The sequence below is a fragment of the Mytilus californianus genome, unplaced genomic scaffold, assembly GCF_021869535.1.
Source record: "Mytilus californianus isolate M0D057914Y unplaced genomic scaffold, xbMytCali1.0.p SCAF_2, whole genome shotgun sequence".
NCBI classification, from domain to species: Eukaryota; Metazoa; Mollusca; class Bivalvia; order Mytilida; family Mytilidae; genus Mytilus; species Mytilus californianus.
This window is the reverse complement of record NW_026262668.1, coordinates 132,407,620-132,434,125: the sequence shown is the minus strand read 5'-3', so window position 1 is coordinate 132,434,125 and position 26,506 is coordinate 132,407,620. Positions and strand designations below refer to the sequence as shown.

Sequence of the window (26,506 nt, the reverse complement as noted above, 5' to 3'; positions counted from 1 at the left end):
ATTTTTAATATATACACATATATATATTTCTTCTGTAGCTTTACACAAAGGATATTTTAACAACACATCCATGCCATGTATATACAGCTACTTTGGAACAAGATTCAAATAAATATTTCTTTCCTTTTGTCAGCTCTGTACCAAATATTTCTGCCATTCCATCAAGAAGCTAGAAAATAAAAGTGAAGTCAACATTAAAACAAAGTGTATAACTCTATAATTAAAGCATTAGCTTTCTAGTTATCTCCTGTATATTAAGTTGTTTTGTTTTCAAAATATATATATATATAACACTTAAGCTCTCTGCTGTTGTTGTCACAATATATATATAACACTCAAGCAATCTGCTGTTGTTATCACATATTCAACACTAAAGCTCTCTGCTGTTGTCACAGTATATATTTAACACTAAAGCTCTATGTTGTTGCTATCACAATACAGTATACATTGAACTCTTTAGCTTCATGTTGTTATTATAGTAATACATTTATCTTTAAAGTTATGCACTGTTATTACTATAAATGTACCTCTAAAGCTTGCAAAGTTCTACCCAGGACACATTTTTCATATTTCACACATTATTTTTCAATATTAAGCATGAAAATTAAGTAACTGTGTTATATTCAAGCGTACATTTTGTTGTCAAAATAACCATAACATTAATAGCTCTTGCAAATTTCCATAGAATTTTAATTCTCCAAATTATACGCAGGCAATAAATGTACTTCTAAAGCTCATGGATGTTATTGTAATGTATGACCTATAAACTTTGGTTTTTTAAAGGAATATATGTACGTTACTTTGAAACTGTACTGTTGTTATCGCATCTTTCAAAATTTGTTGTTTTGTTTTTTATAATATTCATGTCCCTAAACCTATATATACATATATAGCTAAATATTGTTGTTGTTATTGCAAGATATTTTATGACAGTTTGAATACCTCTAAAGTAGCTGTAGCTCTGGCTTCTACTTCAAATCTAAGCTCCTGATCTTTTTCTAACCTATATTCCTCCTGGAATAAATCAAATTTTCATCATTACTCACCCTTCAAACCATAACATTTTGTCTTTTCTTACACAATACTAGTACTGCTCCACAAAGATATAACAAAATTAACAACATGTGCCCAAAGGACACCATACCGTGCTTGCACTATCAAAATTTCAATGTCAAGTGAACCACAAAAAAAATTTATTGAACATGTGTGCTATGCTTCAAGTTGATGTGAACATGCCTGAGAATGTAAAGATTTCACACAATCACATTGCCATGTTCAGTGAACCAATCAGGATCAAAGTAGTATAGTATTGACTTATTATAAGAATCGAAATAGACATATTCACACTTGTATCCAAATTTGTCATCCTTTATTTAAAGTTACTGGCTACGATGACATTAAAAACGTAACAATAAAAAAAAATTATTGTTAGGTTTAAGACTAATGCAGAAATGCAGGTAGGGTTTGGAACTGATTAATTACAGATGTAATAATCATATTTGTGTCTACGTATAGCGTTACACAGTGTTATTGTTACGTCAATGCATTTCGATATATGTAATATATTGAGTCTTATGTAGATGAAACGTGTATCTGGGGTACAAAATTTTAAGCATGGTATCTATAATGAGTTTATATATCTAAGACCCCGTTCACACTAGGACATTTAGATTGATTTAAACTAGATCGGTTCAATTTAGATCGGTTTGAGGGCTAATGTGAACGCGTTGAATCGATCTTCAATCGGTCTAAACTAAAACACCAAAAGAGGTAGTTTAGTTTGAATCGATCTAACGTGAACCGATCTAACTTTAAATGTGAACGCAAAGATCGGTTTAAACTAGTACGATTTAATCGAAAGTAATTTATGCGCATGTATAGCGACAAAACTATAAGACGATGAGTGCAATAACATAACATCACTGTATATATCGGTGGTTCGTTGTTTAACCAATATTTTTCTGTGTGTAGGTACATGCAAGTAAAAAAAAAATGGAAAAAAGTTGTCTTCGCCGTACAAAAATTTGTGTGTCTTCTTTTCTTCTGTTGTTTTTGTTTATGTTGTAACTGGCTTCCTTGCTACCGTTTTTTTTGTTTCAAAATTAATGAAAACTACAACACCACCAGTATCAAAATTTGAACTTGTGATTCAAGAGAAACAATAACTTCTTCCATTTTTTTAGTGTGTGTATCTGTGTACCAACACATAAATTTGATTAATTATTTCTATTTATACACATTGTTTGCAGTTTTATGGGTAATTAGGTCAGATCGATTGCATTTTTAATTGTAGTGTGAACGCAGTTGTTCAGATTAGACCGATAGAGATCGTTATGATTAAAGATAATGTGAACGCTAAATGGTTTTATTTAGATCGATTCAAATTAGATCGATTTAAAAAAATGCTAGTGTGAATGGGGTCTAATTACAAATTGAAAGCCCTTCTATTATAAATAAATAACAAAAGTATTCAATAAAAAATTATTGCATATACAAATTGTATATAACATATAGTTTATTAAGAATGGCAACTTCTGCACATCTAGTGTGTGCTTTTGGGGGTATGTTAAAGGCAGACAAATTTTTGGTGGAACTACTCAAGGCAGTCATCACATACAAAGTGCTCGACCGTTTTGCACATCAAACTATATTACTATAAACAATATCGGGAAAGAACATGCCTGGGAACTTGAAGAGGGTGTCACTTCACCAACTCATCAATATATATATATACTGATAATATAATAGATGGCTAATAAATTGCTACTGTGATAAATAGATTAGGAAACAATGAGATAAAGACTTCAGTCTCACCACATGAATTCATATATTAATATATATACATTGTATAAGATTCATATAGATATTATGACCCATTGATATTTACATAAGGAAAAAAAACAACATATCTTTGGTTTGGACACGCTGCATCCGATTCTGGAATGTAATGGATACACAATATTTTAGTTCACTGCTGAGATCACAACTGTCAAACTTTACTTTTAATGCATCAATTTTTCACAAACTTTTATACAACTTAAAAAATTTGAATCTTATAATTTTTGGAGTTTTAAGTCAAAGGCATCCAAAGTTTGAAATTTTTCAACCCAAAAAAATTGGTAATGGTAATAACTTCTTCCTTTGCTCAAAGTATAAGTATAAGTGACAGTAACAAGGGTAAGCATGCAATTAAATACATTACATAGAATTGGTCATGAACTACATTCTAAGCTGTTAGCACTACTAACTAATGTTGAAGCCTTTTATAGCCTACATATGTATTTTACAGAATGAGTTTTCCTCATTGTTGAAGGACGTAAGGTTGCCTATAATTGCTTATATCCACTTCATTTGAACTTTGGTGGATAGTTGTTTCATTGGCAATCATACCACATCTCCTTATTCTTAAAAAGTATTATCTTGAAGAAAATTAAAACAATTTATAACAAAGACTATTTAAAATAAAGGTAGATTACCTGTATATTGTAAAATAGCAGTTCTCAATCGGTATAGTTCTTTGCTTAAAAAGGCAAATTTTGAGACAGATTGGCAATTAATGTGTAAGACTGTTTATTTGAAAAATTTGTAAGGGTTCCGCGGAACCCAGTGTCTCGCCTACGTTTGCTGTTGTCTATGTTTTCAGTGTGATAGGGGAATGCACATACATTTGTAATACATTTACAGTAAAAGAAATAAAATGTTGGAAATGTATGAAAAAAGTTATGCTTGTAAAAAATGAATACAGTATGCAATCAAATCTATAGATTTATAAAAGAGTTGAAACATAAATTTATTGAATGAACAAATGATAAAGAAGATAATTTTTACATTGCTTGATGATTTATCCCTTAATTCATCAATAATAAAATGCTTCGCTGAGCGCAGCTGGATACGACAGCAGAGGTCCAACCCTGAACAGTTGAGGCGAAAATGGACACAATATTGCGCTTGATACAGGTCTGAATTTGGATTGTAATTAAATATTTCTCACATATAGGTTTCTGACACCAAATAACTGTAGTCAAAGAACACAGAATTGGTTATATGATTTGAATTTATATTCACTTTTTTGCTTTTATGCAATACACTATGCTGTTGGGAATTGATCCCCCCACCCCACCCCCCCCCCCCCCCTAAACATAAACAAAAAAAATATTTCAAGAAATTTTCTTTTTAATTTCTGAAATCTGAAATGAAAAAAAAAATTGCCCCTCACAATTTCTTTTTTATCCCCCCCCTTTTTCCAAAAAAAAAATTCTTTCCCTCAAGATATGGTCATAATCTCAATTCAAATTTCCAATGGAATTTGCAACCATAATTACCAATTTAAATACATCATAAAAGTCTTAAATAGATAATTTAAAAGCAGTGTAAGGGAGGTAATCCAACATTGTACAACATTGTACAATTTTGTTTTTGGACTACCTCCTTTACACTGCTTTTAAATTGTCCATTAACCAGGAAACCCTTGTTTTTTCCCCTTTTTTGCCCCTAATTCCTAAATGGTTTGAGCCATAACCCTCAAAAGCCAATCCTAACCATCCCTTTGTATTATGGTAACTTGTGGTATAATTTCAGAGAGATCCATACACTTAAACACAAGTTATTGTCTGGAAGTTACAAAAATGCTTATTTTTGACCCCTTTTTGGCCCCTAATTCCTAACTGTTGGTACCATAACCCCCAAAATCAATCCCAACCTTCCTTTTGTGGTATTGAACCCTATGATAAAATTTAATAGAGATCCATTCACTTAAACTAAAGTTATTGTGCGAAAACCAATGTGTCTTCGGACAACAACGACGCCAACGTCATACCAATATACGACCGCAAAATTTTTTTGTGGTCGTATAAAAATGCATGTAAACAGAAGATGCAATTATAAAATTTTGTTCAAAATAATTGATGCAACTAAAAAAGAAGAATATATGTGCAAATAAGAAAATTGTGTGTTATAGGAAATATGGGAAGCATTTTTTTCCTCATAAACAACACTTTCAATGATTAGAGTCAATTTAAAAATAAAATGATTAACGGCCAGGTGACATAAATATGAATATAAAAATGTATTATCGCAGGTGTTATCTATCAGGAATTGAGTTGTTCTAAATGAAAGTAGTAAAGAATTTGTGGATGGTTTATGAATCTAATAAATGTTTTAAAAACTTTAACTGCAGACAGTATGTAATGTTAACTGGAAGAAAAACTAAGTCCATTTATAAGTAATATATGGAAAAACAGGAAATAAATTTATTCTAGATACTAGCTTTTGATCATAAACAAGCTTCTGTCCAAGTTTGGTAGAAATCCAGGATAGTTTAAGAAAGTTATTAAAATTTTCAAAACTTTAACCACAGAGTGAATGTAATGTTAACTGGCAGAAAAACTAAATCCATTTATAAGTAAAATATGGATAAACAGGATTTTTTTTTACAAAATTTACTTCTGGCAGAAAAACTAAGGCCTAAAATAAAATATGGTTTGTTTCCCCAACCCGACCGACCCTGCAAAAATGGTCCTATTCATAAAATTTTATTGTCAAAACTTGGTCAAATATTTTATTCATTTCCGATTTTCAGGCTTGCCGGTTCATCCGAAAATGTTCAAGCTTTTTGGAAAAATAAAATTATTTCTCTACCTACCTACCTACCCACACCTGCTTGGCAGGGTCGGGATTGGGGAAACAAACAATATATTAATTTAGGCCTAAGTCCATTTAAAAGTAAAATACGGATAAACAGGATTTTCTTTTTACAAAATTTACTTCTGGATACTATCTTATGATAATAAACAAGCTTCTGTCCAAGTTTGGTAGAAATCCAGGATAGTTTAAGAAAGTTATTAAAATTTCAAAAACTTTAACCAGAGTGAATATTTGTGGACGCAGCCAACGACGATGCCGACCACGGATCTCTATGTCTCACTTTTGCGACAAAAGTTGCAGGCTCGACAAAAATGAAACAGATGTGATTTATTGAATATTTAGACTGTTTTGACAAATACCAAATCAATTTTTCAACTCAGCTATTTATGGGGAGATAACTCTGAACAGTAAAATTTTTACAAAGAATGTTAAGAAAATTTCCATTTATTTACTTGCTGCAAGAAAAAAGTTTGGTTACACCATTTTATTTTTTTTTTCTTAATGCAAATATTAAAAAACCTATCTTCTCATATTTTCTTTCAAAATTATATCTTGTAGATTTCATTTTATTCAAGATTTTTTTTGATGCACAACTTCCAGCTTGAAAAATAGCATGGTGACCCATTCTTCTTTTAAGAAAATGAATAAAACAAAAACAAAAAATATAAAAATCAACACATTCAGTGGTGTCAGTAAGTTTTGGAATAGGTGGCCGAACAAAAATTAAATCTAGATTGCAGGAGTTGGCCTCAGATCTGTTCTAAACAGATTTTGACCTCTAATCCATGTTTTAAATTTGCACATTTTTTGGAGCTGATTTTACTTTAATTTAAGAATTAAATTTAATTTTTTGTAGATGCACATGACATAATGGCTTGCAATGCATGTTTAAATAATTTTGTGTTTTGCTATTCTATATCAAAGCTAATGTTAGTGTGCTTTTGTCATCACTTCATATTCACCTTTGAGTTCTTAATTGCCCTCTGCCTACTGCTAGCAGGCTTGTAGTGTTTATAAACCTATATATTGTGAACTAATATGCAATATGCACTGCTATGTAACATAAAAGCAAGATGAGTGGAGTGGTATGGTTATTCAGCATTTTAATGAAGAAATGAAATAACTGAAAATTGATTACTAATGAACTCAAAATCGTTATTTTTTTTTCTTCTAACAGTTGCACTTGCACTTTACGCTGTTCCTGTTCTGTTGGCAATAATATGAGTTTGAATATTTTGAATTTAGTCTGTTTGTCTACGTAATAAAATGAATTTAGTGCTATTCAACATATGATTTTGAAGTAATTGATAGCAAACAAAATGAGTTGAGAAACTCACCTCATCAGGCAGATTGTTGTATCCTTATCTGATGTACGTAAAATGATAATAAGCTGATGTGGTATTTTCGTCTTTTAAGGTATAAATTATTATACTTTTAATTAAATGTAACTTTATCAGTCAGGGGAATTACTAAAATGAGTGATTTCTTAAACACTGATTCAAGTAAGTAACATTTTGCTAATTTTACTAATAATTATATATAATCTAAACCTGTATGTTTAAAATTTTGGTAAAACTACAAAACGACAGAATATCTAATTTGCTACTTAAATGAGTGATTTATAAATCACTCATTTCAGTAATTCCCCTGACTGTTTATTATGAAAAAAAAACGTAAACTGAAGCAGATAGCTTTCTTTCATTACATTGAAAATGAAGTCATAAAAAAAATTCCTAACAACAGGACCAACATCAGACACGTTTTCGTATTTCAGATACCTTTTCAACAGCAGTTATTCTGGGAATAAATATATTGTTTTTCAATAATAAAGTCTTAATTTTGCAAAAACGTTTAAAATCAAAAGAATTATTTTTAGGGACTTTGTCCTCTTTCACAGGTAACACCTGCCTCGTATCATTGTTATGTCTGTAATCAGTTGGTTCCTTACCCGCATCCGGCCAATAACTATGTTTAGACTTAAACATACAATTAGTAACAATAATTTTTCGTTATTGTAATATTTTCAACATAATCGTAGCCAGTGCCTTACTTAAAACCACTCAAATTCCCGCAAAATATTCTATCACAATTTAAAACATTTGACATGATATGGAGACAGACCTAGGGTCATTCAGAGACAATAGACCTTATCGCTATTTGGGAGTTTGCAACACTTGACCTGAGAATCTGCGACACTTGAATAATTGACGTCATACAACAATCACTTTTCGTTTGTGGCGTCAGACATTTTCTATTGTGACGTCAAAATTTTACAGGCACCTTCATCATGTCCAGTAATGGCAGATAAATAGCGATAAGTATATTCAACTAAATACCCAAAATATAACAAAATTAAGTCCATCATTTCAGTAATTCAATTTAAAAAAAAAAAAATTACATTAAAACAGCTACTCATACAGACTGCGTTCTCTTTCACAGATAACACCTGTCTCATATTAAGGAACATCCACGAAAATTATGTATATCACAGAAAAAATGTTCCTGTTCTGTTAAAATGATTCATTAAAACAAGCATTCTGAAAGTATTGCATGGCTACAGGTTAAAAATTAATTGTACTGGAACAAAATGCTAACTTGATCTATAACTGGTCATGGTGATAACTATTGATTATATATTGCACAATCATATTTTAGAAGCAGTAAAAGATAGTAAATATTTAGGCGTAACTATAAGCCATGATCTTGATTGGGGAACACATATAAACAATATTACCTGTAAGGCAAATAAAACCTTAGGTTTTCTTCGTAGGAACTTAAAAAACTGCACACGTAAGGTTAAAAACCTTACGTACACATCACTTGTCCGTCCAGTCGTCGAATACTCTTCCCCTGTATGGGATCCGTACAAAAAGCAACACATCACTCAGGTTGAGCAGGTACAGCGTAAGGCAGCCAGGTTTGTCTTCAATGATTATAAAGACAGATCACCTGGAGCAGTTTCAAATTTAATTAAATCATTGGAATGGGAAAATTTAGAAATAAGAAGGAAAAAAGCTAGATTAACTATGCTATATAAAATAAATTGGGGGTTAGTGGAAGTTCCTAAGGACAATTTAACAATATCTGATAGACGTACTAGGGGGAAACATAAATTTAGGTAAATATCTACAAATAAAGATTTCTATAAATTTTTTTTTTATCCTCGCACTATTTCGGACTGGAACTCACTACCTGAAGCAATAGGTATGTCTGACACCCTGGTATCCTTCAAAAGTGGCATATCCACTCTAACATTTGAAGGAGCCACAACAACTTATTAAACTACAAAGCCACTGTACATAATGTATATATGTTATTGTTAATGATTTTTCTTTGTCATATTATTTTTAAATTAAGTCCATATGTACATAGCACACAAGTTCCGGGAAGTTTTACACTAGTTTTACACTCCTACCTAGGAGTCTACTCTCGTATTTTGGAAGAAGAAGAAGAAGAAGAAGAAGAAGAAGAAGAAGAAGAAGAAGAAGAAGAAGAAGAAGAAGAAGAAGAAGAAGAAGAAGTGACGAAAAAAAGTGCGGAAAACTGATAATTTAAGTGAATTTTCTAAGTCCAAGGACCATAACTCTGCACAAAATTATCATACTGGAACAAAATTCGAACTTGATCTGTAACTTGTTTTGATAAAACAATATACCAAATATCAAATCAATATCTTCAAGCATGAAGAAAAAAAGTGTGGAAAACTGATTTGCTGGACTGACAGAAGGACAGAAAGACGGACAGACAGACAGACGGACGGAGTGCAAACCTAAAGACCCCTTCGACTTCGTCGGTAGGGGACTAATAAGCTATGTTCTCTAAAGCCATACAATGTACAAAACATTGTATATTGAATACCTCTTTCTTTTCTTCAGACATGTTTTATTCCTGTATCGATGATCAGCAAAACTTCTTCGGCCAAATATTTGTGTCAACAAAATTTAAATTCTGTACATGGGGGCTGCCATTTTGAAAACTACTCTTTAAACAATTGCAAACTTTCATGGTAAACATTTTTTATTCAAGTTTTTGTATTTGAATATACAAAATTTTAAATTTTACTTATTTTATACATACTTTTCTATTCTTGTTCGTCTATTTTTCCCTTTAAAATCATTTTATACTCTCTAAATATAGTCAAAATCATTCATGCGTTTTATACAAAATACACTTTACAGAGATCAAAAAGCTTCTTGTTTGGAAATAATTGGCCTACTTTCTATTCCAAAAGAACAAAAAAATATTGGTAAGTTGATAAGTAATGAGTAGAAATAGCTAGAAAAAAGGCAAAGCCTGAAAATTTAACAAAAGCTTTAAATGAAATTCAAATACAAGATAAGATTTTCAAAATGTTGGCATTGTTTTTTTTTGCACAGAAACTCAGTGAAAATACTGTGATTACAATTTACATGCAGACAAATGAATTTTATTTGTTTATGCATAATATGGTGACTACAGTATTTTACTATTTAAAGATTGACTATTTTATTCCTTTTGATACGAGACAGGTGCTACCTGCTGAGCTCAAAACCGATTTTTAAAAAATTGGTTCATGTTTGTTTTATTTAGAGAGGCAGGAGGATTATTTTCGGATTAACTATTCATTTTCATATGTTGCTACAATTGCTTATTTTTTTTCTAAATTGCCGCCTAAAAATATATTTTCACTTTTGTTCACAATTAATTCCTGAATTTTGTGTTGCAGAATATTCATTTTCATTTTTGGGATATGAGTGCCGTCAGGCAATCTGTAGACTTTTACCAATGACTCCCTTCCAAGACTCTCACGTCAACCGTTTTGTGTTTACATTAATAGGAACAACTCAGATTCTTAAGATTGTCCTGTTATAAAAAGTAAAAACAAACAAGAGATTGAATTTAAACAACATTCTGTTAAATTGTTTCTCATAATCCTCCTGTTTTGATATCTCCCTTTTTCATTTGCGTTTATTTTCCAATACGGAAAATCAGAATTAAGCAGTATCTATATTTGGAGTTTTATATATTTAGAATCATGTCAGAGAGGGAATTCCGTAACCCGAATAATCCAGTCGTCATATTACGATCACTTCGATCACTCCATTAACGCTGGTCAACCGGAAATTAAAAATAAGCTGCATCATGGGATCAATGTATCCTGACGTTTGGCTCGAAAAAAGGAGGAGTTTAAAATTGTTTGTAAACATGTGCAATGGAGCACGAAACGTGTTTTCAATGTACACACTTGTTTGAACAGAAGAATTCAGCGAAGGAATGCAGACGAAATATCCAGAAGATTCACGGTGAAATCGATATAACTATTAGAAATTTTGAAGTCAATTTACGGTGGTGTTGAACAAGAATGTTTTGTTTGCAGTAAAAAGTGCCATAATGTCATACAGGGCATTCCGAATAGTCTTTATATTACGATCACTCCGATCACTCCATTGATTTGAATTTTCCAAATTTCATAGAATTTTATTGTACTACCTGGATTGGGTAAATTTGATCAAAAGGGCAAAATTTTGAAGGAAAAAACAAATTTTAATGTAATTTTTTTAGTATTTTACTGAGAAATTAAAATGTACTCAGTTATTTGTAATGGGGCAAAGTAATTTAGACATCAATGAACATGATGAATAGCTTTTTTCTTAACAAGACATCAATGAATAGCTAGTATTTATATCTCAGTCATCAAAATTTCTTTAAACATGTTTAATGTATTAAATGAACAGTGGACATAATCAAGAAATGCATGAGAAGAAAAAGGTTGATTATTTCATACTGACAGAAGATACAGAAGCATGAGTAGCAAAATCTCATATACAAAAAATGTATGGAACTTATAATTTAGTACGCTAGAAATGCTACATAAAACTCATCAGTGGCACATGAATCAAAACAGTAAGAAAGTCGAATCAAATACAAAGTTGAAAATTGAAGAACATAAAAAACAGGGTTTTGTTTAATCCATTAGATTTTTTTCTTAAATTGAGATACCGTTTTCCAAAAAGCTTTTCTTTCATGATAGAATTTACAATCTTGCCCGCGATCATCATTTAAATGTGTGCAATTTTGGAAGACGTCTAGGATTTTAACATTTTGGGCCATATGAATCCTAAACCCAAAGAAAGAACCGATTGACTTTTTCGTGCTTGTACAAATGTATATTTTTGACACTTAGTATGTGGGATTGATAACATTTAGAAGGAATCTATACTACTAAAGGAAGAGACTGATTTCATTGAGCCCCAAATCCTCTGAAACCATACAAAGTCGGAAATATTTGTGATATCATGTATAAATCTAGTGTTTTGTTCTTCCTAAATTTGTCTTTGAAACACTTGTTCTTCCACAGAAAATGCCAATTTTTGAGAAAATATCCGAATTTCAAAGACCGTTATCGATCTTTGTCTTATACACTACATGTATATTTGCATTTTCAATGTAAACAAAGCAACGCTATCATCAGGTAACGTTTTTTTTTCATATCAAAGAATTATCAAAAACAACAAATTTACGGGAAACAATATGATGCTCCTTCCAATAATTTACAAGTCTCGTGACAGACGAGACCAGAAGAAACAAAGAGAAATGCGGGAAACTAAAAAAGTAAACGATTTTGAGATCATTAGTATATTTTAATTTTTTTTCATTTTATTGATTTTCTTACCATAATTTGGGACTTAGTCCCCATAATATGTAGATGTAGCTACATGTACATGTATGAGTGATTTGATTTAAGTACAGTATTTCTGCAAAGATTACCTGTGACAGAGGACAAAGTCCATATTAGTAGCTATATTTAAAATAGATTTTTTTCACTGAAACTAAATTGATGAAATAAATCTGGATGGTTAATTTTACTAATAAGGCCTCATCAATAAATAATGTTTTAGAGTGAATCAACCAAAATCAGTAAAAAAACCACAACCAACTGTTACAGTCTTGGTCTTTAGCAACAAGCCCTATGCCAGAGTCTAGAGTAAAAATTGATTCAGCCATATTTAATAGTATTTACATGTTTTTTTGTACATGTGTATATACATGTACAGTGTTTATATCTTCACTAGGAAAAATCTTTTTTTGATTTTGATAAACCTTAAATTTTTAGTCCCCTACCGACGAAGTCGAAGGGGACTTAAGGTTTGCACTCCGTCCGTCTGTCTGTCCATCCGCCAGTCCGGCAAATCAGTTTTCCGCACTTTTTTCTTCATACTTGAAGATATTGTTTTGATATTTGGTGCATTGTTTAATCATGACAAGTTACAGATCAAGTTCGAAATTTTGTTCCGGTCTGATGATTTTGTGCAGAGTTATGGTCCTCAAATAATCAGTTATCGGCACTTTTTATGCCCAATTTATGGGCATTATGTTTTTCGGTCTGTGCATCAGTTCGTTTGTCCGTCCGTCTCTCCTGGTTCAGGTTAAAGTTTTTCAGGTTTAAGTTTTTGGTCAAGGTAGTTTTTGATGAAGTTGAAGTCCAATCAACTTGAAACTTAGTACACATGTTCTGTATGATATTATCTTTCTAATTTTAATGCTAAATTAGAGTTTTGACCCCAATTTCACTGTTCACTGAACATAGAAAACGATAGTGGGAGTGGGGCATCTGTGTACTATGGACACATTCTTGTTTTGTCATGCTTCAAGATATTGACTTGATATTTTTTATATAGTTTTATCATGACAAGTTACAGATCAAGTTCGAATTTTGTTCCGGTCTGATAATATTGTGCAGAGTTATGGTCCTTGGACTCGAAAATTCACTCAAATAATCAGTTTCCACACTTTTTTTTCGTCATGCTTGAAGATATTGATTTTTTTTAGTTTTTGTTTACAGTTAAATCACAAATTTTGAGAACACAAAATATATAAAACTATTAGTAGGACTGGAACTCAATGTGAATAGTTGTTGTGCTTCATACTTATTTGTTTGTAGAATCTGGAGAGAAAAATTGTGGTATAAATTTAATTTTACGTTTTGAAAAATCACAAATGTTTGAGCTAGAATTTCAACAAAAATTGATATAAAGGTATTTTAAATTATTTACTTGCATTTTGTTGAATTTTGTTTTGAAAATTGAAGTAGTTTTGATGAATCTTAGTATTTACTTAAGCATCTTCACAGGAAGATTGCACATATGTTGAATTGAATTACAAGAAATGACTGTAATATTTTTTCTGTCTATTCGAAATAACATAATAAATGTGATGCACACTTTAAAATAACCCGCTACACGGGTTATTGAGTGTGCACCACATTTTTGATGTTATTTCGAATAGACAGAAAAAATATTACAGTCATTCCTTAAATAACATTGAGAAGTTATTGAACTTTATTCTTTGAAGACACAACGGGCGTATCATGTGCTCATGGCGCAGCTGTTTATTTTTGCTTTTTATGAATGTCTGTGAAAATATATGGTCTCTTATATACTCATTTCTGCCTGTTTTAAATACCAAATTATCAATCATCATAAATATGTCAAATCAAAATACATTGAAAATTCTGACAAGATCATTATTGGATTACAGATTAAGAGAATTCTATTGCATTGTTTTTATTATTTCAGGCTTAAAAATTTTTTTTTTGAAAATCTCATGGCTGCCTAAACATGTGTTGTTTTTTTTCAATTTGAAATATTTTAAAATCATTAAAAAAAATTTAAAGTGAAAAAAGTCATTTAAAAAAAATCCTGACACATTTTCTTTTGACACAAATATTATAATAAACAAAACGATAGGTCTTTGTTCTTAGATGGTTTGACAACATTATTATATTGAATTTAATGTTATCCGCCAACCAATCGAACTCTGAATACCTATTGTAAGAAGACAATAAGGTTCTGGTCCCAATTATGTATACCCACATCTTGTATTCATAAGCATAATTAGTCCCTACCGACGAAGTCGATGGGGACTTAAGGTTTGCACTCCGTCTCTCTGTCCATCCATCAGTCCGGCAAATCAGTTTTCCACATTTTTTTTCTTCTTGCTTGAAGATATTGATTTGATATTTGTTATATTGTGTATACCATGACAAGTTATAGATCAAGTTAGCATTTTGTTCCAGTACTATGAATTTTTAACCATAGGGGACTATGTATTGCCATGCAATACTCTCAGAATGCTTGTTCCATGATGAAATCAAAAAGAATTTCAAATTAAAGGTGTTATTTTTAAACACATTTATGTTATGAATTGAAAATTCCAGGCAACTTGCCTATCTTTGAAAATGGAATATTATTTTTAGAAGATAATGACAAATATCTGTTTTTGTTATCCTACTACCTGTATGAAAGGTACGTGATGTAACAGAAACAGAAATCTAAAAACAGCATCAGGAAAACAACATAACTATCAATAAAACAAATTTATGATCCTATCAATCTTATAACTAGATGAATGCAATTTTGTGAAATAGAAACTATGCAGGTTAATCTGTTGCCATGGTTACCTCCCCCACCTTTACTTCTATGCCTGTAGCAATTTTGTGATGTGAGTCAGAGCTTGCTAAATTAGGAGTTTGTTTTTCTGTCTTTAACCTCAGTACAGGTGATCTTTTAAAACAAAATGTAAGTATTTTTTAATTAATATTTTTTTATATAAAAAAATTAAAAGTCTGAGGGATCACTTCAATGTTTGTGTATTAAGTAGAACTTGGCTTATCATCACTCAAATATAAATATATTTTTTCATTGTTTAGTTATTGGTTTAATTTAGGAATGCGGATACCTTTTAATACTCATGATAATTGGCTACAAATTTGCCTTTGTGTTTTTTTCAATCACCTTTAGATGTACTTTGGTTTTCCTAATCGTACAACCTATGTTTTGTGTGTACATAATATTTATAGCTTTAGGAAACAGTGTGGTGAGATAGCAATGTCCTTCTGTGTATGTTATCATGTTCATCTCACTATAAAGGTTTTGGAAGAAAACCCCAAAAACAAATTATACATTTTGTTTTCTGTGCTTTGATTTTGTCTATATGTTCTTGTTCTCAGATATATGTTGACATCTATAATATACAATCAAATGTACATGTAAATTAGTGTTCAAATGGGTTAAATATGTGCACCAACCCACTTGCAGTATAATATACATTGATATAGACAAAAATAAACAATAAGAAGAACTGTATAGGACATCAATATTATGACTTAAAGTTAGATGGGTTTGCATGAATAATCTTTCAAGGTCTGTAAGTAATACAGGTCAAGATAGCAGAAAATTTCCTGCATAGAATTAAAAAGGTTGGGTATGATTACATTCAATATTATTTGTGGGACACACATTTTCATTGAATTTGTGGGTATGAGTGAACCATGAATTCAAATGTTTAGTGTATTATATATTTTCTATAGGCTTGTACATGTATGCAGATTTTAGCAAAAACTGCCAAATCAAATATCCATGAACATTGGTTACCTCGAAAATAAATGAATCCACAATATAAAACAAAGGACAAGAAAGCTTACATGTTCTTTAGTAACCATCCATTAAAGACCAAATGACAATCATAGGCAACCATATATGGCTTCAAAAAATAGCAAGACCTACACTATAAAGTAAGTTATAAAAGGCCCAGGATAACAAAATGTGATACAATTAAAACATGACAACTAAGGGTGCATTAGGGGATTCAAATTTTTCGGTCACATGCAGTTTTGATTACATTTGTCCACATTCACTCTAGGGTATGGTAAACATAGGTGAATACAGGTAAATACTAATTTCATAGGCCTAGCAGTTATGTCATCTGTTGTAGCTAACAACAGCACCCATAATGTGCTTAAGTTTTCTAAAATCCAACTCGTGTATGTTCACGGTTACCATTTAGAAATGATATTGAATGTTGATCAGTTTTTATTCTGCCTTTGCAATTTTTACAATAGCCATGAAATATCCCTGACTTAATTGTTCTGTTGATAGGGAAATTAATTCATTGTACATTATACATTAATGATTTCCAATTCCCCTAAATTTACAAATAAGTTTTAAATTAATAACTATAGTCTTATTTATTATGAATTATCATTATTTTTACCTGTGTTACCTGTAAAATGAATGCACGCAAGATTTTTACACGCAAAATGCAATGGTAATGTACGCAAATGTAATGCAACGACAACTAATGCTCGATTTAAGCTTAAACATTTTAATAAACAACAAAATAATAATTACAACAGACAATAATTAGATAACCACTGGACTATAGGCACCTTGCTTGGGACTGACCTCTAGAAATAAAAGATTTACAAATTAGGTGGGGTTGATATGTTTTGACTCTTCTGTTTGTCAGTCTGTCCCATCAGTCTGTTTGTTATCTGGATGCTAAATGTTATACTTTATATGGGTTTGCAACCTTACTTGGACACTTATAATGCCAGGAAGATTCCTATTGATTTGAGGTCATTACATCGGTGGTCAAGGTTATAGTTACTATAAACAGACACACAAAAATTTACAGGAAGTTTTTTGCTAAATCAAAGATCCATATTGATTTTTAAGTTACCCAGTGTCAGCTCTGAATTCAAGTTCAAATTTACTAAATACAGATTTTTGCTGGACAATTTTGCTGTCTGATCTGGAATCATAAACGAAAAGAATCATACCTAAAAGTAAACAGAAAAAATTACCCCAGCAGATCCTTTCCTTTACATGTTTTAGATGTGAGGTATGTGAGCTTGATAAATAAAGGTTTTTTTAATTGGATTCAGGAATATTTTCAAGATTTAGAAAAGTAATGAGATACCTTGGTTATTAAGGTATTAATACATGTACGTAGTGTTAAAACTGAAGGAAATTAGTAAAAAAGTGTTGACTTTCCAAATCTTTTTTGATAATGGAATATATCTCCCTCATGCATGACTCTGATTCCTTCTCCAGGTCTGGCTTTACTCTTGGTCCTTTTATTTTTGAGCCAGTATTTCCTATTAATTTGATTTCATATTTTTGTAAAGCTATTTCTTCTACTTCAGTAATCATGCTTGAACTTTTATATCTGAGGTGTATATTTTATTGTACAGTTGATGTAAATTTTGCATTGATAACACTAGTAGATACATACAATTAACATTTACATATTCTGCACTGTATCTGTGTTAACATAACTGTAGAAGTGAACCTGTTTTGAATGGTGACAATCCTTTACACTCAAAGGATTTACAGTAAGTTCAAGGTGTAGGAGATAGTTATGCTTTTCATATTCAATCAATGATTAATCATTAAATTTTCCGAACAATTTAACATGAATTTTAACTTGTCACAAGCAACTCAATAAAAACTTTAGCCACTGGAAAATTTAAAGTATTTGTAAGACAAGAGATATTTATCAATCATAATATGAAGCCTTATTGAGACAGTTTTTCCAGTTGGGACGTTGTGGTTTAGAAAAATAAAAAATAACGATAAAATGGCATCTTTTTTATTTCACTTATGTCATGATTTATTATGAGTTATTCACTAGAAAGTATATATACTAATTGTCTTGAGTCTTGACTGGAAATGTTTTCCTCCTATCTTAAGCAGGATGGAAACTCTAAAAACATTCAAGTCAAAATAAACAGTTAAAGTCTAACCATAGTACATCATGACATTAATGCTTAAGTTTCTAAGGTGACTGGTCAGAACAAAAAATACTTTTGTTCAGAGTTTCCCTACAATTTTCTAGTTATATAAATGAAAAACATTAAAGTAAAGATTATATATATAATATATAAAATATTAATGTAAGATTTGCTGTCATTTTGCCTAATAGTAAATGTCAGCATTGTGTAACATACTTCATCTCATCCTATTATTGTAAAGTCCAATACTTGTGTGGAATCTAGTGTTTATAAGATTGATGCACAGTACTTCTAAATGTAAGTAGTCAGTTTGATATTACTGTCAAATACATGTTACTCAGAAGCCATAACTCAGAAGGTCTGGTGACAAAAGTCCTTGGTGACAAGTTGATCCCATCATATATATAATGTTTCAGGTCTATGATGGTCAATTGGTCAAAAGGCTCAACTAGAATGCTATTTCTAGAATATTTATAAAAGTTCCATGTTTCTTTGGTGCTATATATATATATACCGGTAGTATATATCTAAATTCACCAATACTACAAATTTTCCAGTTTATTTTTAGTTTTAAATGGTTTTAGGGCATATATGAACATGTATGTTGAATATAATTTGTGGTTTACAGTTTATTTGTAGGTTTTTTTAAAGAAGTTAGTGTTATATCATTATTTTCTTAATAAAAAGAATTTTTTTTTTTTTTTTTTTTTTTAAACCTAAAGCAGTCTGTTATTTAAACCACAGACAATGGTGTAAATTAAGTAGATATAGTATTCTGTAGTAAAGCTGATCTATTAGAAAAATAAATAGGCTTCTTTAAATACGCAGTATTAATGTATGTTAAAGGTGTGAAAATAAGATGTATATGAAGATGTGACTATTAATTACAGTGACGTAACACATTTGAAGGTGTTTATTTCCTGGCAAGATTTACTTTATTCGGACACGTTTTCTTAGTGTCATGATTAAATATAGGTAAACACTGTGCCAAGTTTTAGTCGACAAGAGATTTAATTTTAAGTACGACTTTATATGAGGCCATACAAAATTTATTAAGACACAATAGTGTAGTGAGGCTAATAATTTTTAGGACAATTTTATGCAAAATTTTTTTTTTTTTTTATCAGATATATGCCCCACTTGAATCCACCACCAGTATTTGTTTTATCTTTGTTTTATCTTAGATGATCTTTGACATTTAGTTTCTTCACCTATAAAAAGACTTCAGTAGCTGTTGATACATTATATTATGATAAGGGCAAACATTTTTAGGGGTTATGAATAACCTTGGCAGTACAAAATGTAGTATATTCACAAAACATTGTCCTGAATATATGCATGTATCTACAGCTGGGAGGGGCCTCGGTGGCCAAGTGGTCTAATTAGTTCTACTACTGTAATCACTAGCCAGTCAACACTGAGGTTGTGAGTTCGAACCCCGCTCGTGCGGGTGCACTTGACTCCAATCTTAATTAACTAGGATTGTCAGTTTTCCTGTCGAAGGTCGGTGGTTTTCTCCTGGCACTCCGGCTGCCTACACCAATAAAAACTGGCCGCACGAAATAGCTCAAAAGCGGTGCTTAAAAGTGGCGTTTAAACACAAAAAATCAAATCTACAGCTGGGCATTGAATGTTAAAGCTTACATTAAAGCATCTAAAGCCATTAAGAAAATGTCCCTGAAATAAATAAAAGAAGAATTGGGGAATATGTCAATGAGACAGCAACCCAATGACACAAGTAACCAAAAACATTGAGAGGTCAATATACAGACTTCAACAATGGACAAACAACAGACAGGTGTCTATACAATGTATTTTAGAAATGCTTTTAGTGGTGCATCATTGTAGCATATGCTATTAAACACCTACATCTGACAAAATTCACTATTCAATGTTATGATCAAAATAAAGACATTTTATTGGCCTAATAGACATATTAAATTTTGAATTGTCCTTGCTTGTCAACAACATTGAACATACTCCCCCAACTGTCTGATGTAATCTTCATCAGTGAGAATGTGTATTCTATCAAGCAAGGTGACATCAAAGTGACACAGTTACAGGTAAGAATTTATTTGATCTAATTGCTTTACCAGGTAGATAAAAACATCAAAGAGAATCGATATATATGGGTAATTAACCTTAATTATTATTGCCTGTATATATCAGATAAATTTGTATTTGTATGATACATCTACTTTCATGTCATCCTTCCCATGAAATGACAGACCAGACTGGTAAAAAAAGAGCACTTTTCAGCAAATGCTTTTTCATTTTACTTCCATTGATCCTAAACCTTCACAAAAAATAAATAGTGTTTATTGAATTGTTAATAATACAGTAAAGTATGCCCTTTAAGAAATTTTACTATCTAGATGTACATTGATATATTTATATTAGTAGTAAACATTGAATTTACAAAAATCTGGGAACAGTATATCAATATATATGTTCCTGCAAAAATTAACTTCAATTTGCCAAGGATTTGTATAGTATATTATTTGCCAAATAGACATAAAATGTGAATTTTCAAAATAGATGGATTAAAATTGATTATATAATAATTGTTAAAATTTTGAGCTTCTCAGCATTTCAGATAATCACATAAACTTAAGCAAGCATGTTGACATGAAAATAATTTAATAAAAAATCAATTCTGATGTTCTGTGATTACATTGAGGAGGATACTGCAGTGTTAATTGATTGGAGATGTTTTATCATGTTAATGAAACTGACAACATCACTTGAGGGGGTACCATGAAATGATCAAAATGTATGAAATATTTGTGAGGAATGCATTTCTCTCCTGGAACTGACTTGACTGTAGCCAAGTATTAACATTAATGTTTGATTTTTCTTTGATTATCTCTTCAACAAAAGATTTTAGTTAGAACCAGCTGTGGACATAATTGCTCATAAAGTTAAAACATTTCAATTTTCTAAACATCTGTCTAAAGATTAGTAGTTGAAGATTATTCATAACCGAGGCCTCCTGATTCACTCAATAAGCTTTAAACCTAAGCTGAATGGATTATGATTTATGAAGTTGTTGAATGTTGGAAACAAAGTAACTTAGAAAGGCAAATTATGTTTTAAATTTATATTAAGTTCTACAATGAAGCATGTTGAAACTCATTTGTAGATGCTTTTCTCCTGTAACAGGCCTCTGAGGCTCCTGATTGTTTATCTCCTGTAACAGGCCTCTCTGAGGTAATGTCCTGATTGATTTTCTCCTGTAACAGGCCCCTATATATGAGGCTCCTGATTGATTTCTCCTGTAACAGGCACCTCTGAGGTAATACTCCTGATTAATGTTTAGAGAATTTTGATTGATTTTAGACATTAAAAGAAAAGTTAATAAGATTAATCATACATCTACACATCTTGTTAGTTTTTAAAGATGATTGGTTCCATCAGTGAATCATAAGAGCAAATGTCTGACTGGTTCCCTCCAATATTATGACACTACCGATTAAGGGATGGATTCATGTTACTACCGGTACATTACTTCATTTTGTATTAGGGATCGGGAGACAATGGTGTAGAATGTATATAGCCATCGAGACAGACCCTTCCCTGATATACAAATAAGTCAACATGACCCAAATTGTCAATCTTCTTAAGTTACAAAAGGAGTTTCAAGTTTTTACCAATTTTTGCATTTTTACATTGCATTGACCATGAGGGCATTCTGATGTATTGTTGCCACAGAGATTTCTACTTACGTAACTTTCGATTTTGACTGGTAACCGATTTATAAATACGCAGACATTATTGAGTGCAAAATAACATTCCTTATCGCTTGTTATATATTCATTTCTTCAATAAATACTCACAAATTTTTTTTTTTTCGAACATAAATTAATAATATGAAAATGTTTTAACGTTAGAAATATATATATAGTAAAAAATCATTAATAACTATGCACACGTACAGAAAATTGTGTTAACACATGCGGAAGAATATCTCAAGAGCGTTTTGCGGGAAAATATGAATGCCTACTCAAATCCAATCTATTAGAATATTAGAAAAATCGAATTATTACAGAAGAGTGTCCACCATGCACTTGCACTGCACTATTATTAGAATAGTAGAAAAGAATGATATACAAATGAATGAAAATTGTATATACATGTAACTGTTATATACAAATATTAATATACATGATATATAACAACAAACCCAGCAGAGTATACTGATTTGTATCACTACAATATAATAGTCATTACGGTGAGGTTGAATTTCCTGTCATTTATTCATCATCCACGCACATTAAACTTGTCTCAGAAAAAAATATATCTCTGTATATTAACCTCACTTTCAGGTATAGAGATGTGATTTTTTTTCTGAGACAAGTGCTTGTGACCATACACAAGAACTTGCGGTCATCTGATGTTCAGTACTTCAGTACTTTGATTTGCTTTTTTCTTGAAAGCTATAATTCATACAGAAAAACTGTAAACATCAAAAGAAGTCTGCAATATCAGATCTACAAGTTAGTAAATTGACTCCTTAAAGGAGTTATTGCCCTTGAATTACAAGTTTTGTAAATTTTGCATTTTGGTTATTTTCTTGAAAATTATAACAAAAAGGATCAGCAAGATGAGATATACAAATAAGTCAAGCATCACCAAAATTGTCAATCTACTCTTTATAGGAGTTATTACCCTTAATTTAATAATGTCATTTACACCTTTGTTTGGCTATGATCTTCCAAATTATAATAGAATAAGTTGATTTAAGAGAGAAAGTGTTAACAGCAAAAAGTGTTCAGCTAGATAAAATCTATAAAAAGATCAAATCAAAAAGGTTAACACTAACAGCATAACATTTGGAGTTTCTCCTAACTTTTATGGTGAAATGTTTCAGAAGCAGTCACACCTTATTTTTATAAAGTATTTAGAATGTTTGCAATATTATGTTAAATTGTCCAATATCTGCTATATGTATTATTACTTCTTCAGTTCTTACATTAAAGAAGTATTAATAGAACATTTCCTGTATATAAACCCATAGTGAAGACATGTTTGTCCTTAGAGTGTTGTACTTCAATCCTTGTCCTCATGTTTGTCAGATGTTTGGCACTAATCTGTTGTTATTATGGAATGATGGGTGTGTTAATATAATATAAAAATAAGAGATGTAGAGTGCTAATTGAGAAAGGTTATGTGTAGTTATTTGTTTGTTGTTAGGCTTTATGAAGGCTCTTGTGCTTTAATGTTAAGTTCTATATAAAGTCAAATGGACTAGATTAATATCACCAGTAGTTGCCCCTTCAGGAAGAACTTGGCATTATTATTTGATTTGATATAAGCAGTATAGATGTTGAAGCTTGATTAAAATTGCCTTAGAAAGGATAAGTTCTTTTTATTCCCCCGCCGTAGCTTTACCCTTGTCCGTCTGTACGTACGTACGTCCCAAAATTGGTTTCCATTGTCTAACTTGAGTTTGCCTCAACCAAATGTTATGAAACTTATACACAATGCTTATTACCACAAAACACAGATCAAGTTTGAATTTTGGTGGCGTCACTTTAACTGTTCTAGAGTTATGCCCCTTTATGAATGGAAAAATTGAAAAATTTTTAGTTTCCGTTCTCTAACTTAAGTTTGCCTCAACCAAATGTCATGAAACTTATACACAATGCTTATTACCACAAAACACAGATCAAGTTTGAATTTTGGTGGCGTCACTTCAACCGTTCTAGAGTTATACCCCTTTATGAATGGAAAAATTGCAAAATTTTTATTTTCTTCTAAATATAAAGTAATTTTTATACGACCGCAAAAAAATTTTTGTGGTCGTATAATTGGTATGACGTCGGCGTCGTCGTCGTCATACGAAGGCACATTAGTTTTCGCATTCTAACTTTAGTTTAAGTGAATGGATCTCAATGAAATTTTACCATAAGGTTCAATACCACAAAAGAAAGATGGGGATTGATTTTGGGGGTTATGGTATCCACAGTTAAGGAATTAGGGACCAAAAAGGGGCCAAAAATAAGCATTTTTGTAACTTCCAGACATAACTTGTGTGTTAGTGTATGGATCTCTCTGACATTGTACCACAAGGTTCCATATCACAAAGGGAATGCTGGGATTGATTTTGGGGGTAATTGCCTCCAAATTTTAGGAATTAGGGGCCAAAAAGGGGCAAAAAACAAGCATTTTTCTAGTTTCATGACAATAACTTGTGTGTAAGTGTATGGATCTCTCTGACATTGTATCACAAGGTTCCATATCACAAAGGGAATGCTGGGATTGATTTTGGGGGTAATTGCCTCCAAATTTTAGGAATTAGGGGTCAAAAAGGGGCAAAAAACAAGCATTTTTCTAGTTTCATGACAATAGCTTGTGTGTAAGTGTATGGATCTTTTTGAAATTGTACTACAAGGTTCCATATCACAAATGGAAAGCTGGAATTGAGTTTGGGGGTAATTGCCCTAAACGTTTAAGAAAAAGGGGCCAAAAATAAGCATTTTCTAGTTTCCAGACAATAACTTGTGTTCAAATGTATGGATCTCTCTGAAATTGTACTGCAAGGTACCATACCACAAAGGGAAGGCTGGGATTGATTTTGGGGGTAATTCCCTCAAAATTTTAGTAACTAGGGGCCATAAAAGGGCAAAAAAAACAAGCATTTTTCTAGTTTCAGGACAATAACTTGTGTGTAAGTGTATGGATCTTTATGAAAATGTACTGCAAGGTTCCATATCACAAAGGGAAAGCTGTGTTTGAGTTTGGGGGTAATTGCCCTAAACGTTTAGGAATTTGGGGCCAAAAAGGGGCCAAAAAACAAGCATTTTTATACGACCGCAAAAAAATTTTGTGGTCGTATATTGGTATGACGTTGGCGTCGTCGTCGTCGTCCGGCGTCGTCGTCCGAATACACATTGGTTTTCGCACTCTAACTTTAGTTTAAGTAAATGGATCTTTTTGAAATTTGACCATAAGGTTAAATACCACAAAAGGAAGGTTGGGATTGATTTTGGGGGTTATGGTACCAACAGTTAAGGAATTAGGGGCCAAAAAGGGGCCAAAAATAAGCATTTTCTAGTTTCCAGACAATAACTGTGGAACGGTGTATGGATCGCTCTGAAATTATACTACAAGTTTCCATACCACAAAGGGATGGTTAGGATTTGCTTTGGGGGGTTATGGCTCAAACCGTTTAGGAATTAGGGGCAAAAAAGGGGGAAAAACAAGGTTGTCCTGGTTAATGGACAAATACTTTAGTACAAAACATAATTTAAAGCAGTGTAAGGGAGATAAATCAAATACATCATTGAAATTATCTCCCTTACACTGCTTTTAAATTATGTATAAAGTAATGGTTAATGAACAATAAAGATAATTTAAAACAGTGTAAGGGAGGTAATCAAAATACAACGTTTTGGTTACTTCCCTTACACTGCTTTTAAATTATGTTTAAAGAAATGCATATTTATAAAGGAAGACCAGTAAAAATATCTGCAAATGTTGCATCTTTTTTTTTTTACAAAAAAATCCATATGAAAGATTTGACACTATATTTTTAATTCTATTATAAAATAGATTAAGTTAGCACTATGGTAAATTTAAATGGGTAATTATGGTTGCCAACTCCATTGGAAATTTGAATTGAGATTATGACCATATCTTGAGGGAAAGAATTTTTTGGGGGAAAAAAGGGGGGGGGGATAAAAAGAAATTGTGGGGGGTCAATTTTTTCTCATATCAGATTTCAGAAATTAAAAAAATTATTCTTCAAATATTATTTTTTTTTCAAATTTCAAATATTGAAAAATTTCAAGAAGAAATCTTTAATTGCACAGTATGGCGCATTAAATTTGTAAAATCTTTGATCACATTTATTTATTTGTTATGCCGAATCCAACAGTGTATTTAGATTTTTAATTTTCGGTCCAGTTTTCAAATTGGTCTACATTAAGGTCCAAAGGGTCCAAAATTAAACTTTGTTTGATTTTAGCAAAAATTGAATATATGAGGTTCTTTGATATGCTGAATCTAAACATGTATTTAGATTTTTGATTTTTGGCCCAGTTTTCAAGTTGGTCCAAATTGGGGTCCAAAATTGAACTTTGTTTGATTTCAACAAAAATTGTATATATGGGGTTCCTTGATATGCTGAATCTAACCATGTATTTAGATTTTTTATTTGTGGACCCCGTTATCAAGTTGGTTCATATTGAGGTCAAAAGGGTCCAAAATTAAGCTTTGTTTGATTTCATCTAAAATTGAATTATTGGGGTTCTTTGATATTCCAAATCTAACCGTGTATTTAAATTTTTAATTTTGGGTCCTGTTTTT

General features: G+C 31.3%; 2 protein-coding genes across 7 annotated transcripts in view; one reads left to right on the top strand and one right to left on the bottom strand.

Moving 5' to 3' along the window:
• Nucleotides 1–9,611, bottom strand: part of LOC127731069 (polyribonucleotide 5'-hydroxyl-kinase Clp1-like) — a 70,591-nt gene extending 60,980 nt beyond the window's left edge. For both annotated transcript variants that reach the window (XM_052239920.1, XM_052239919.1), the window contains exons 1-3: nucleotides 9,502–9,611; nucleotides 943–1,014; nucleotides 56–169 (exon numbers count right to left, since the gene is read on the bottom strand). In XM_052239920.1, coding sequence (XP_052095880.1) covers nucleotides 56–169; nucleotides 943–1,014; nucleotides 9,502–9,522 — 207 coding nt within the window. In that variant the 5' untranslated portion in view covers nucleotides 9,523–9,611. The remainder of the gene's footprint in view (nucleotides 1–55; nucleotides 170–942; nucleotides 1,015–9,501) is intronic.
• Nucleotides 9,612–9,800: 189 nt separating this feature from the next.
• LOC127731068 (dnaJ homolog subfamily B member 6-like) overlaps nucleotides 9,801–26,506 on the top strand; it is a 42,914-nt gene continuing 26,208 nt past the window's right edge. For 3 of the 5 annotated variants that reach the window (XM_052239918.1, XM_052239916.1, XM_052239909.1), the window contains exon 1: nucleotides 9,801–9,889. The gene's annotated coding sequence lies outside the window, so the exon portion shown is untranslated. Of the gene's footprint in view, nucleotides 9,890–15,096; nucleotides 15,201–20,154; nucleotides 20,260–26,506 lie in introns of those variants that run through there. The other 2 variants (XM_052239911.1, XM_052239912.1) reach the window with 2 other exon arrangements.